General features: G+C 39.4%; 1 protein-coding gene across 2 annotated transcripts in view; it reads left to right on the forward strand.

Annotated features, from left to right (window-relative positions):
- Nucleotides 1-15,153, forward strand: part of DDX17 (DEAD-box helicase 17) — a 19,046-nt gene continuing 3,893 nt past the window's right edge. Inside the window, exons 1-12 of one of the 2 annotated variants that reach the window (XM_058568361.1) lie at nt 1-211; nt 4,560-4,710; nt 5,360-5,459; nt 6,089-6,222; nt 6,530-6,595; nt 7,851-7,992; nt 8,353-8,513; nt 8,601-8,773; nt 9,117-9,227; nt 9,476-9,537; nt 10,760-10,819; nt 14,728-14,970. In XM_058568361.1, the coding sequence (XP_058424344.1) occupies nt 162-211; nt 4,560-4,710; nt 5,360-5,459; nt 6,089-6,222; nt 6,530-6,595; nt 7,851-7,992; nt 8,353-8,513; nt 8,601-8,773; nt 9,117-9,227; nt 9,476-9,537; nt 10,760-10,819; nt 14,728-14,970 (1,453 nt within the window). In that variant the 5' untranslated portion in view covers nt 1-161. The remainder of the gene's footprint in view (nt 212-4,559; nt 4,711-5,359; nt 5,460-6,088; nt 6,223-6,529; nt 6,596-7,850; nt 7,993-8,352; nt 8,514-8,600; nt 8,774-9,116; nt 9,228-9,475; nt 9,538-10,759; nt 10,820-14,727; nt 14,971-15,153) is intronic. The other variant, XM_058568362.1, reaches the window with a different exon arrangement.

Below are 15,153 nucleotides of genomic sequence, written 5' to 3' on the forward strand. Positions count from 1 at the left end.
CTGCGACGGGAGACAGCGCGTCGGAGCGAGAGAGCGCCGCGCCTGCCGCCGCCCCAACAGCGGAGGCGCCGCCGCCATCGGTCGTCACCAGACCGGAGCCGCAGGCCCTCCCGAGCCCGGCCATCCGTGCCCCGCTCCCAGATCTCTATCCATTTGGGACCATGCGCGGAGGCGGCTTTGGGGACCGGGACCGGGATCGTGACCGTGGAGGGTAAGGGGGGAGGAGAGGAGAGGCTCCGCGTGTGCGTGGGGCGCGGGGGGCTGCTTCCTGAGGAGACCGCAGCCTGCAGCCGAGCCGGAGGCTTTGAGCGCCTGCAGGCCTGGGAGCGACGCTCTCGACTCCGCAGGCGGGGCCACCCGAGGCATAATAGCGGGGTCGAGCGCGGGCCTCGGGGTGGGCCTGGGCCCCAGGGTCGCTGATGACCTGGCGGGGGGCGGCGGCTTGGCGACGCCCCGGCCCCTCCTTGCGGACGGCCGTCGTGGCGCGGCCCCGCGGGAGCGGGAGGGGGTGACCGCCGCACCCCCGGCCCGGCCCTTGCCTCGGTTCCGGCCGAGCCGCTTGATTCCCCAGGCCTCGGCGTTCATCTGGAGCACGGGGGTTCGCGGTGAGAGAAGAGCGTGGGGTCTCCGCGGTCGGCCTAGGCAATCTGAACGCGAAATGGCCTCCCTGGTGTTATCTGTCGCCCGAGATAGCTGTGCCTGGAATTGGAAACCTGGTTTGCAACTAGAGACCAGAAGGCTGACTTGTGGTTTTAAAAGTATTTTCTATCACTTTTAGTCGTATTTTAACAAATTAGAAGCAAGCATCTTGGAAAGTAAACAGTGAAATTATTTGCCATCTAAATTTGGGGAGAGGGGTTTTTTTGGTTTGGTCGTTAGTGTAGGTTGTTTTTTTTGTTTTTTTTTTTTAACCTTTCAGTCTTTTGTTTCCCTAATTGGACTGGAGCATTATCTTCTCAGCCTAACTAGAAAGTGTTTCGTTTAGTAATGCCGTGGTTACTGGGTTGGATGTTAACAGGATTAAAACTGAAGTTCTCTCAGATCCTGAGATTCAAATCTTAATGTCGGGTTAGACGAAAAAGTTGCTTAAGAGATCCATGTTGATTTGTGCTGTTACTTTTTTGTAATAAAAGTTGTATCTCTAGATAAAAAGTAATGTGATGCCGTTTGAATATATATGTAACCTCAGGCAAGATCCTGAACCTTTGTGTGCCTATTTTCTCATCTGAAGGTGGGGATAATAATTGCCCTTACTTTGCATTGTTGTGGGGAATTGAGATACGGTGTGTAATTGTCTTTCTGTAGTAGGTGTTCTTTAATATTTTCTCCAAACATTTTTGGTTTTGGGGGTTCAGATACACAAGTACCAGACCTTGTAGTCACAGGCACCTCACCTTCACTTAATTTAAAAAATAAAAAAGATTGTTTTGAATTATACCTTGTTAGGAAGGAAAATGTTTGATCTTAATGTTAAATTTGGAGGGCTAGAAGTGGAATGTTTGCTTAGTGTTTCACAGTAATAGCTAAGTTTAGAAGTGAATTTCAGTATAAACGCTTAGGAAAAAGAACTTAACATTATCTGATAGAGGTGAAAATGACCCAGTAATTCCTCTCTCAAGCTTTGTACTCTAGACTGTAAGGCCTAGAGAAACCCATGTACACGTGCTCCGATGTCTGTGTGCAAAATAATGTTTATACCCCATTGTTCATGATAGAATATTGGTAACAGCTTAAATGTCTGGACAAATTGTGGATATTTGTACAGTAGAATACAATACAGCGGTGAAAAAGAAAAAAAACTTGTATCAGTGTGGGTGACTCACAAACATAATATTGAGCAAAACAAGTTGTGGTAGAAGCATAACGTGTATAAGGATACCTACAAATATGACAAGACTATGAGAAGCAAGGGAATGGTTAAAATTTCAAGATAGTTATGGTGGGGGTTGTAAATGGAATAGGCACATGGAGGCTACCAGGGTACTGGTAATGTTCTGTGTCTTTAACCATAGGTGTTTGGTTCATTTCACTGTATGTATACTTTAATAATAAAAATAAATTAGAAAAGGGGAAAAAGTGAATTACTGATCCATAGTTTGTCCCATATTGATTCTTTGAGTATCAAATGATGTTTAAAAAAAAAAAAGCTTTAAAAATAATTCATTTCAAACAAAGTGGCACTCTTTCATAAGGTCTGTGCTCTAACTACCTTTATCATGAAATTTCCTTTATGGTTTGAGTTGCTGTTGTTTCATTCTTAACTGAATGTTCTTAAGTGAAGTGGACTATTATTTTGAAAAGAGAATGAGTGAGGTCACTATATGTACACTTACAGTCCAAAAATGGTGTGCATTGTACCTTTAAACTAGCGTGATTTTGCATGTTAATATATAAATCTTCAAAGTTGCATTTTATTTTTTTATTGAAATATAATTGACATTAGTTTCAGGTGTATAATATTATGATTGAATATTTGTATACATTGAGAAGCGATCGCCACAGTAACTGTAGTTACCATTCGTTACTATACAAAGTTATAAAACTTTTTTCTTGTGAAGAGAACTTTTAAAATCTACTCAGCTTTTTCGAATATACAATACGATATTATTGACTGTAGTCACCATGCTGTACATTACATCCCCATGACTTATTTCAAAGCTGCATTTATGGCATAGTCAAACTTAATTCTTGATAAAAACAGTTAATGAGCAGCATAGTGTGCCAGGGATTAGGATATGTGCATCTTTAAAGGATGGCACAGATGTGCTCAAAAATTCTACAAGAGTAAAAGGCTCTCTTGAATATTGAAGGCAGCATTAATCGTAAAGGTAGAAGACAGCATATTTATAAAGACCCCCATGTTTCAAATTATATCTTTATAATAGAGTAGGAAGATATGTCTTGGACAGTTAGCCAAGACAATAGAGAGAAAGGAAAAACATTTTTTTTCTTTTAAATAGAGGCTTTGAATAAGCCTTAAAAGGAACCTTACTTTAAGAAGTTTAATTCGTTTACGGTCTGGGTAGGATTGGAGTGCAGCAGCATTTAAATGGCACCCTCTAGGAACCATATAAATTTATATAAACTAGGCTGACAATCTCTAAAAATTGGTCTTTGGTTTGATATATGTATCCCTATGCAATATCCTTTTCCTGTTTTGATTCCTCATTTCTCTTACCAATTTAGCAGTAGTATAAATAGAATCCACCAAATTTTGCCTATTGAATGTAAATACTCAATGGTCCCAAGAAAATTTCCTGCCATAAATCTTTGTATGTCTGTATTTAAAGAAATATCTAGCTGAGTCTTTAAGCCAAAGAGTTTAAGAACGCTTTGAATTCCAGGAGATTGAGGCCCTTTAAAATAGTACAACTACTGCCTGTCAATTATAAAGTGGAACCATCTGCCGAATGATGTTACGAGTGGGTTAGAGTGGAAGAGGAAAATTAAATTCAGTATAGTGTTTTCAAGAGTAAGGAAATGGTTTAAAAACGTGCTGTATACTATTTGTACACCAAACAATGCCCTGTACTTTAATGGGTTGCAGTATGGAAATGAAGACCATCTTAGTGCTAGGCTAGGAAAAGTAGAACATTTCAAGTGTGACTAGTGGCCATATTTGTATTCCAATTGAACTTGTCTGTTGTGAAAGTTAGATAAAGCAAAAAGACTCATTTTAAATCTGAGTTTTAAAAACTTTGAGACATTAATGGGTTTTTTGGGTAAATTTATAGTTAAATTAAGAGTGCTGTTTGCCTGGGAACAGAAAGATATAAGGTCAAGGTGGAGATGAAGAGGAAGGACAGGTCATAAATCTTTGTTCTGGCTGTTCTCCATTAGTATGAGCTAAAGTTGAAGACTAGCTTACCAGTCTTTTGGGGGTCCTCATAGTTGTCCTTAGCAGATTAGTGGACGAAAAGAGTGCTCTCAGTATAAAGGGGTAAGAGATGCAAGAAGTTCCAAGTATGGGGTAACTTGCTTGAAGTATGTTTTTCTGCCTGTCCGCAATCTTGCCTTCAACTTAAACTTAAACTAATGTCCTCCCTTACAAGAGTAGAGACTTCTGTTTTGTTTACTGTAGTATAATCTCCAGCACCACTTAAAATAGTACTTGGTACATGAGTGCTTACTATGTCAGATACTGTTTTAAGCACTTTACACATATTTGTGTTCACAGCTGATATAGGTGGGTAGTATTAGTATTAGTCCTCCTTTATATAAGAAACTGAGGTGCAGAGAAGTTAAATAATTTGCTCAAAATCACACCATAAGTGGCAGAATCAAAATTCATACTTTTCTGATTCCAGAATCTGGTTGTAATCCCCATGATACATGTCTCTAAATATAAAAATTGTTAGTTTTTCATCATTGTAAGCATACTTTTAACAGTATTGTTGGATAGTAAAGGAAGTTTCATGAACTTCTCCATACCTTCAAATAAGTAATATTCTTTTTGGAGGGGGCTGGTAGTATCCTAAGAATCTCATCTTTTTGTGTATTTTTATGGCACGTGAGGTATTTTGCTTTACAAATTCTAATAAACATTTTGCTGTTCCTAGATTTGGAGCAAGAGGTGGTGGTGGCCTTCCCCCAAAGAAATTTGGTAATCCTGGGGAGCGTTTACGTAAAAAGAAGTGGGATTTGAGTGAGCTCCCCAAGTTTGAGAAGAATTTTTATGTGGAACATCCAGAAGTGGCAAGGCTGACTCCTGTAAGTTTTGGGGGGTTGTTTATTTGATTACCTTTTTTGCATACACAGTAATGAACCAGGTAAACCTATTAGCCAGAGTTTACTTATATACTGCTGTTGGCTGTTACATGTTTTATTAAGACTGCTGCTACTTACAAGAGGACCCAATTTAAATACATGCCTAATGTATCGCTTGGTTCTCATTTGTTATGCTTCCAATCAATTTGTCATTTATGATTTTAACTGTGTATATGAGATCACGTCTTTTCATCTGTGAAGTAAGTTAAATAAATTTAAAATATTGGCATTATACACTCTTGTTGGTCTTTTTAATCTCACTATGATTGTTTTGGACTCTGCTCTTGAAATGATTACTCGTTTGGAAGAAAGTATAATGGAAAGAGTAGTTGGTCCCAAGTTGTACAGTTACCCCTCTTCCTAGTTCTGACCTTGGGCAAGTTACTTAGTATTTCTGAGTCTCTGTTTTCTCGTGTGGAAAATGGAACTCTTATAACCTGCTTCATTGAGTCAAAGTTGGGAGGATCCTCACACATATTTTCCATTGTAATTGTGGATTGGATGATAGTTGTTCAGCTGGATTGGGATATAAAGATTTGTATGTTTAGAATAACTTGTTTACTAATTTGTCTTACTTTCTTTTCTTCCGTAGTATGAGGTTGATGAACTACGTCGAAAGAAAGAGATTACAGTGAGAGGGGGAGATGTTTGTCCTAAACCTGTGTTTGCCTTCCATCATGCTAACTTCCCACGTAAGTGTTCTTCAATCCAGGATCTTAATTGTTAATTTTGGTTGAATGGTAAACGTGGGTATTTAAAGGTTTTGACCGAGGCTTAGGATTTTGTTGAAAAGACAAGTAGAGAAACCTTTCACAAAGGTAATAATTTATGTAATTTTTTCCTTAAAACCTGCTCAAGGCTACAGGTAAATACTATTTTGTTGCATAAGTTTCTTTTTATGCTCACCTTGCTCTGGTTTAGAACCTTTTTTTTTTTAAGAGTGAGTTTTCATCTTCCCCTACGGGTTTTGTTGCTGCCTTTTGCAAAACAGCAGAATGAAGTTATGTTGTAGCTGGATATGATTTGAATGTGGTAAACAAGTGACTGCCATGTGCCTATGCCCTGTTAGTTACTTTAGGGCAGTAGTTTTCAAGTTTTTGCGGGGAATTGTAGATGGCTTTGGCAGCAGCCCTCTGAGAGGTAGTAGTCAGCAGGTCAGAGATATAGTAACTAAAGAAAAAAGCAACACTTCTCTTGGAAAAATAATAAAGATGGGTAAATCCTGCCTTCACGAAGCTTAACAGTTTCTTTAAGTTCTTTGAAAAGAATTTGGCTGTTTCCTTAGTTTTACTTAAAAGCAGTAACATCTTTTCTTTTATAGAATACGTAATGGATGTGTTGATGGATCAGCACTTTACAGAACCAACTCCGATTCAGTGCCAGGGATTTCCCTTGGCTCTTAGTGGCCGGGATATGGTAGGCATTGCTCAGACTGGCTCTGGGAAGACATTGGCGGTACGTACAAACAAGGGAAGATTTTTAACATTGTGGTAACTTATTTTGCTATTCTTATCATCTCATGTATTCTCAATTCTTCATAAAATTCTAATTCAGATAGTGTAGGTATATAAAAAACAATTTTTAGCTATATGAAATATGTGGAAGCATTTTGTGTTCAAATTTACATTGCAAATTTGTGTAACAGTTGTGAGTTCTGTTTTCACTTTCCTAGTTAGGCATTATCAATTACTGTGATAATTTAGAACTATTAAAATAATGGCTTAGTTTTGGTATAAAGACTGTCATTCTTTTTTCCCTCCAGTATTTGCTGCCTGCAATTGTTCATATTAACCACCAGCCGTACTTAGAAAGGGGAGATGGCCCAATCGTGAGTGTGTTTCAGTTTATTTATAATTCTAAGAATAACTACAATTTAATGATTATTGTGTTTCAGGCACTGTGCTTTACATATGTTTTCAGATTTCATTCTCAGCCCCACCTTCCGTATCTGAATGTGATATTATCCCCCATCTTACTGATAAATCTTAGACACAGTACAATTAAATGACTTGCCCAAGGTCATACAGCTGTTAAATGGCTGAGCTTGGATTTGAACCAATCTTACTCTTAACCACTATGCATACTAGTACCTTCATATATAGGCATTTACTGTACAGTGGAACCAAGTGTAGTTGTTAATTGCTCAGTGGTGCTGTGAGGAACACAAAAGAGGTATGAAGTGAGGTCCCTGCCCTGTGGACTGAAGTCAGGTTTGGGGTGTGTATTCTTTGTGGTTGAGTAATATTTTTGTAAATGTTTATATAGGGCTGCACGATTTTCTAGTGTGATTATTTTCACTTATGCTATTTCCTGTAAGATTCGAGTAATGGTCTTAAACATTTTGAATGTGCATTCTTACTTGTCTTTTAAAAATTGAGCTTGTATGTATTTCCTGTATGTACTTACAAATATGTACATTATTACAGTATGTCTCAATCACAAAAAGAAATAATGCATTATTTTGCATTATGTAATATGTAATGTATTCCATATGGCCAATATAGTTAGCTTTATTATCATTAGCTAATATCTAATGGATCAGTACACAGAGCAAGATTCATTGTTAATAGTGTATATGATACCTATTTCAGAGTGTCTTCATTTTTATTGTTTTGGCCAACTGGTCAGGTTGAGTGTAAGTCATCATTGATTTTGCTTAATGTGGCTGGCTACAAGCTTGAACTAGAAGTCAGAACAGCTCTGCTCTTTTCTTATTCATCTGTTTACTAATATTTTAATCCATGGTTTTGTAGCAGGAATATTTTAGAGCCACTTGTTTATTTTGAGAGTTGTTTATTTAAAACTGGGTAAACAATCTGTAAATCCACTTAAATAGCACACATAAAACTGTAATGAATCGTGTCAAAAGTAAACCATCGTTCCATATGCTAAATATTAGTTTCTCATAATTTTTTTACCACACTCTAGCGCACTCTCTTACACTTCCTGCCTTTCCAGTCCCCCACCCCATCACATACTTTGAATGTACCGGATTAGACAATAGAGAAAGAATTAGGTAACCTTTTGTCCTTTTTTTTTTTTTTTAATTTGGGATACATGTCTCAAGTGTTTGTTTGTTTCAGTGTCTAGTTCTGGCTCCTACCAGAGAGCTTGCCCAGCAAGTACAGCAAGTGGCTGATGACTATGGCAAGTGTTCTAGATTGAAGAGTACTTGCATTTATGGAGGTGCTCCTAAGGGTCCGCAGATTCGAGACTTGGAGAGAGGTAATTTTTTAAAAAATTTAGCCGATAAGAATTATTAGTTTATGTCATTTTACCAATTTCTATGAATGAAATTGAAGAGGAAAGTAGTAGGTTCTTGTGAAAAAAAATTCAGTGTTTCATTAGCTTAGAAATTCTCAGGTATGGTTAAAATGCTAGTTGGGCAAGTCAGCATGGCTAGAGAGTTAAACTTTCTGGAGGTTTGATGATTATTCATATATCCTCCTTAGATCATGCTTTTCCAAGTACTGTGTTAAAATGTAGCTAGTGCTCTGCCACTAGAGCTGGTGCTTCTTAGTTTCCTGAGGCTTGAACAATGTATAAAGAATTCTTGGTTGGCTAATCATTGGTTTTGTTTTACAGGTGTTGAGATCTGTATAGCTACTCCTGGACGCCTGATAGATTTCCTGGAGTCAGGAAAGACAAATCTTCGCCGATGTACTTACCTTGTACTGGATGAAGCTGACCGAATGCTTGATATGGGTTTTGAACCCCAGATCCGTAAAATTGTTGACCAAATCAGGGTATGTAAAGCCGATAATACACTATCTTTATGCCCTTTGCCTGTCGCAGTTCCTTAGCCTAAAAATAAGTCTTTCCTTTCCTGATAGCCTGATAGGCAGACACTGATGTGGAGTGCAACCTGGCCAAAAGAAGTAAGACAGCTTGCAGAGGATTTCCTTCGTGATTACACCCAGATCAACGTAGGCAATCTGGAGCTGAGTGCCAACCACAACATCCTCCAGATTGTGGATGTCTGCATGGAAAGTGAAAAAGATCACAAGTATGAGAGAGTTCACTGCTTTGATGATGCTAATAAACCTTTCCTAATGATCCTCCAGAATTAAAGCATTAGAAAAGCCAGTATTTTTTGAGGTCTAGGAACAGTAAAAGCATTGGCTTTCCATCCATTCTTTGTGTCATTCATCAGAGCATTGTGGTTGAAGGCAAGGTTTCTGGTTCCTTAGATTTGAATCCCAGCTCTAATAATTGCCAGCTATATAGAAAGTAATGAGAAAAGAAAGTACTATAACTTTAGGGAGTTGATGTTGCAGCTCTACATAGCTTCTACAATGTATAGGGAAGTCTTCTCTGGATGGCTACACTGTTGTTGGTCTTGTTTTCAGGTTGATCCAACTCATGGAGGAAATAATGGCTGAAAAGGAAAATAAGACAATAATATTTGTAGAGACAAAGAGACGCTGTGATGACCTCACTCGAAGGATGCGCAGAGATGGGTGAGTGCAGCACTGAGATAATTAATTAGCCTCAGGTTTTATAGTTCAGTAGGAATTTCTAAGTTGGTGTTGTGAATGTTGGGAAATATTTCAATAATGCCTGTCATGTACTTTGTTCTTTAAGTGGACACAGTCATCTGTTCATGTAGCCTAACAAACCTTCACAATTCCACATAATAGCACTCCTTTTTAAAGCTTAGATTTTTTTTTTAAGATTTCTAAAATATTGGTCACTTTTCTTCTGACAGTTGGCCAGCTATGTGTATTCATGGAGACAAGAGTCAACCAGAAAGAGATTGGGTACTTAACGGTGAGTCCAAAGCTACGCATTGTCCATATTCTGTTTCAGAGATCAGCAGACTTTCTGTAAAGGACCAGGTAGTAAATGTTTTTGGCTTTGCAGACCAGAAGGTGGTTTGTGTCGCACTATTCAACTTTGCTCTTGTAACACAAAAATGACCATAGACAGTACGTAAAGAAATGGCCTGGCTGTCTTCCAACAGAACTTTATTTGAAAAAATAGGCATTGTGCTAGATTTGACCCTCAGGCCGGAGTTTGCCCAGCTTTTCTCTAGGTAACTGAATATTGGGGGCATTTTTGGCATATTTCACTGTCCTTTAAGGTCAGTAATGCTGGCTCTTTACATTTTTTCACAACTTATACCACTCTTCCTTTATTTAGTAAGTTCTTGTCCTTATGTTCACCAGCCCAGAAGCTCCCCAAGCCCTATACTTTTGGGATTTTTATGGAGGCTTCATCACATAGGCAATAATCGGTTATTAACTCAGTCTTCAATTCCTCTCTCCTCCGCAGATACTGCGTGGGGCTGAAAGCTCCAAGCTTCTAATTGTGGCTTGGTCTTTTTGGTGACCAGCCCCCATCCAGGAACTGTCCTGGATCCCACCAAGTGTCACCTCATTAGAACAAAGGACACTCCTGTTAGCTAGGAAATTCTGAGGGATTTAGAAACTGTGAGGAACTGGGGTCAAAGACTAATTTATTAGAACAAAAGATTCCTAGCATCCCTATTTACAAGGGTTTAAGAGTTCAGTGCTAGGAACCGGGGACAGAGACCAATATACAGCTCTCTGTTATTTCACAGGGGAAAGGATGGTTTCTCTTATCATTCTATATCTTTTAATTTGCTTGTCCTGCCCTGAAGGGCCCCTTCCCCTACTTTCACACTTTTGAGAGATAACTTGGGTGTCATAATTTAAGGGGAAAAAATTCTACCTCATGTTAATTTTGTTAGATAATTGCCACACCGTTTTAATGGTACTTCATTATTAGAGTTAACTTTTTGTCTATTGCCCGTCTGTTAAAGGAAAATGTAATAAAGATATTCAAAAGAAGTGCTATTTCCCTTAAATTTAAAAGAGCTTAATGTGTTCTGACACCATTACTTGGAATTTTAACGTGGTAGTTGTAAAAAGGCCAAATTGCTAGGAGCGTTTATTTGGTCATTTTTAAGACATATCACTTAGCCTTGATTGTATAACTTGGCTTTCATGGTACCTCTCTTGTTTTGCAGAGTTCCGTTCTGGAAAGGCTCCCATCCTCATTGCCACAGATGTAGCCTCCCGTGGGCTAGGTTTGTATAGATAGGTGCCTCTGTCAATGGTATATGTATCTTTTGGTTTAAAGATTTGTTTGTCATTTCAAATTAGAGTTGTATATACATGTGTTTAGATAAATATTTAAAAGAGAAGAATACAAAGCGTCACCCCCACCCCCACAATTTTTTTTTAACCTTGGTGTTTTTTTCTTTTTCCTTTCAAAGTCTCTTCCTGCTCCTAACAAACAGGCTTTGGTCTGCAGCAAGGCCTAGGCATGACTGTTTCAGAAGTTAGAGGGAGAGGAGACAGTCAGTTGAATAGCTCAACTTCTTCCTGGTTGTATTTTATTTTCTGGCTAGATAGAATGAGCCTGATTGAACTTTGCTGTTAGAAGCTAATTTCCTCAGTTATTCTTTTCCCTATACCATTGTCTGTGCTAGATATGTATGGAGGTCCAATTCCATGAATGCTAATGCAATATATTCTTAGGATTTAATAAGTCTATAAATATGATATCATTCAGCAATTAAATCTGCGTTACCCCGTTTTATTTACTGAAGTAAAATTGTCATGGGCACTCAGTTATCTCCTCCTCCCACCCGTACTGATATCATCAATGTGCTGGCTTCCAAATTAAGAACTTAATTTGAAGCTGATGTCCTTTTGGAGTTTTTGACCCATTATGATTTAAGATGTATAGAAATATGTTGTAGTACTTTAGCCCTTATTCCGAGCTTAAACAGGTGTAACTCAAAACTTTTATATTAAATGATGAGATTATTTCTGTCACGAAGATACCTTTGGATTTTTGGCAGATATTGAATTTTTTGCCCGGTAAGGCAAGAAGTACCATATTCCCTAATACTTAAAGAGAACAAGCGTTCAAACTGGAATACAAAAGTAATGAAGGCTTTTTATGCATTGCACTCATCATTCCCTCCTTTAGAGGTGGTGACCTGCAGCCATGACTGAAAACTGTCTCTGCCCTCTGAGGTCATGTCTGGATCTGTGCGGTTAGAACTTGGGCCTGTTGGGAGAAGAGGCTGAGGCCTGAAAGCAGTTACATAAAAGCTTTCAGTGATGGTGGTTTTTAAACAGGCTTGCTGTGTGCTGGTAGCTTCTTTGTGCATCTTGCCTAGACAATTTAAAATATTTGTTCCATGTCCCCTACATTTCTAAACCAAATCAATTGGCTACCATTAGAATAACTTAGACTCTTCGTCCCACCCCCTACTCATCCAAGTGAGGGGAGAGGGAAGGTACCTGAGTCTGTTTCTTGTTACTCAACATCAGTGCTTGTTTTGGGCCCCTTTGTTTGCTGCCTTGTAAAAAATCAAACGGAGGGGGAAAACCCACCAAAATGGCAGAATGCTGACCAAGGTCCTACAAGATCCTGGAAAGTGAAGGCTTCTACCTCATAGACAGGGGTGCATTTTCAGCTGAGTCACCAGGCGTTTTTTCACTTCCTGTCAAGCGATGGCCTCTTAAATGTTCCCTTCAGGTAAGTTCTTCGATTCCCATAATTTTATAATAGTCATCCTCAGGAAACCACTATTTATTCCCTTTCCACTGGGATATTTTTAATTTTTCCTTTTTTTGTTTAAACTACACATTGTTAAAGTATTGAATTTATTTTGTTTTGTGTTTTAACAGAAGCTTTGATATCAGCTGCAGATCACTCAGTACATGGCCGAGGCAAAATCTACATTGGCCCGAAGCAGCTCTAGATGAGCCTATTGGCTAGTCTGAGTCCTTCCCAGTTAGTGATTGGAGATTCAGGCCATGTCATAGGGCTTGTCAGACAAAGAGTTCTTATCCTAGGCAGCTGGCCAAAACATTAACTTCTCAATTTCTTACCCTGCTACAGCGTCTTCTCTAAAGGCAGCAAGATAATATTGTGGCAGTGCACAGTAACATCAGGGCAGGCTTGACTGGAGAGAAACAAAATCTGCGGTTGCTCTTATGTGCCCTCAGCCAGCTCTATGTGTGCGCACACAGGACACCTTTCTAGTGTGAAGAACTTGCACCGTGTCTGCCCCCTATTGAACCCCGCCAGAAACAGTCCTGAGTATTAGTATCTGAACTGTTGACTCCAGTCCCCAGTGCTTTCTGCTAGGAAAGCACATGTCTGTGCATCCAGTGCGGTAATTCAGCTTTCTCTGCTGCCCTGGTCATACACACTGGGATTGACTAAGGAGCATTATCTTAGCTCTGAAGATGTGGTCATGGAGCGTAATCTCCCATCCTCCCATCTCATCCATCCTGGCCCTGTAAATTTTTGTTTTCCCTTTGTTGCATCAGTGACCCTAGCCGGAGACTCACGCTGCCCCCTGTGATAACTGCCTTCTCGTCTTTCTGGTGTGATTTCAGGACTTTAGGGGTCAGTCAAGACTGAGGAGCCTTTATTGTAATAAGAAACAGACATAATGCCCCTTTCTTCACAGACCCTTTAACAACAGCTGAATTTTTTTTTTTTAATCATCTCCCCTTTCCCCTGAAATTAATCCAGTCTGGGCAATAGATGCAGTCTGACCCTTTGGATGTGACTTACATTTTTTTAATTATTTTTTTCTACAATCACCCCAATTATCCTTGGGGGAGGCGTTGGAGGACCTGAAATTTTTACCCGAACCCAGGTTCTCCGGCGCTTGGCAACCAAATGGGGCTACAGAGAAGCATCTAAGCCAGTTCACAGAGCGAGCGTGTGTGGGGACTTCTCACTGCCACGGACCCTTGATGCATGCTCCCCGCGCTCCAGTGGTCCCGTGTCAGAAGGCGGAGTTTTCGAAAGGAGGCCGCCAAAAATAAAAGGCAAAGAGACGGGATCGGCTGCAGCGGTTTCCCAAAGGAGGAGGGAGTGTGCATCGGTCTGGTAACAAACAGAGAATGTTTTTTAATTATTTATATCACAAAAATCTGTGTTTTATCTAGGATATTTTCTGAATATTCTTTGTAAAATGCAGATTTTTTTCCACAAAACATTAGGATTCTTTGTTATATTAAATTTGTTTGTTTAAGTAGGTGAAAATAGACATTTAGTTGAAAGCATTACACTAACATTTATATACTTGAAGCATAGGAGGTTATTCAACCCAATTCCCAGCAGTGGACCGAACATTAAACTTATGTCTCAAGGTTTCATGGTTTTTCCCACACTCTGGCTATTTAATTTCCCAGGTTATGTAGACAATCTCTGATAATTGAAGCAAGTACTGAGTTGAAATAACCTTGAGTTGAGCAAAAAAAACCTCATTTGGCAGAGCTGGGCTTGGTAGTACAGTGAAATTTTAGTGTAATGTGCTCTTGTGGTAATTGAAAGGGGAAAGATGATTTGGGTATTTCTGCAAAGGAAAACAGGTGTTTACTTTGGCTCTGATCAGTTTTTTAGAATATAAGAGCAAAAAAAATTTTTAATCTAAATATTTTGATTAAGTCTCCTTAATGTAGTGTAAGGTATATGAAGTTTCTTTTTTTACTTTGCTATGTGACTGGTTTAAAGGTAAGTTTGTTATATTACTGGTAGATCTTGCCAGGCTTCTCCCAACAGAGTAGAAGTGATTTGACCTTGTAACTTAACAATAGTACTACTTTTTTTCTACATTCCAGTTTTGAAAAGGATGGAACTAGAGATTGGTACAACTCCTGTCAGTATATTGGTAAAAATACAGAAGAGGCAGGAGTTTGGATGGTTGAATGGGATTCCCTTAGGATTTTACAGCTGATAAAGATGCCACTTTCTGTGTATGTCCCAAGAATCATTAATCCTCTTTTACTCTGTTGGGATGAGTCTTTTTTTTGTTCCTATTCAGAGTGGTTACTAACTTAGTCTTCTCTCCTCTTGCTGTCATCTGCATTCGTGCTTCCCACCTGTTGTTGGCATGTCCTTTACCTTCTCTTTCCCTGCCACATCAACCTACACACTGACTCATCACTGGTTTTGAAGATGTGGAAGATGTCAAGTTTGTGATCAACTATGACTATCCAAACAGCTCAGAGGATTATGTGCACCGTATTGGCCGAACAGCCCGTAGCACCAACAAGGGCACTGCCTACACCTTCTTCACCCCAGGAAACCTAAAGCAGGCCAGAGAGTTGATCAAAGTGCTGGAAGAAGCTAACCAGGCTATCAATCCAAAACTGATGCAGCTGGTGGACCACAGAGGAGGCGGCGGAGGAGGGGGTAAGGGTAAGTCCTGGAGTTTTCCAGGTACTGCCAAGGTATCTTTTTGTGTTCATCGTGCCTTGTTTTGTAATTCCCGTGAAGGCTTAAAGTATGTTGCTTACTAATAAAGGACAGTGCTTAATAGTTTTTAATAATCTAAGTAAGGCAGTGTGAAGTGTGGGGGGCTGTCGTGATTGTCCTATTTGT

The sequence above is a fragment of the Diceros bicornis genome, chromosome 25 (genome assembly GCF_020826845.1).
Source record: "Diceros bicornis minor isolate mBicDic1 chromosome 25, mDicBic1.mat.cur, whole genome shotgun sequence".
Classification (NCBI taxonomy): Eukaryota; Metazoa; Chordata; class Mammalia; order Perissodactyla; family Rhinocerotidae; genus Diceros; species Diceros bicornis.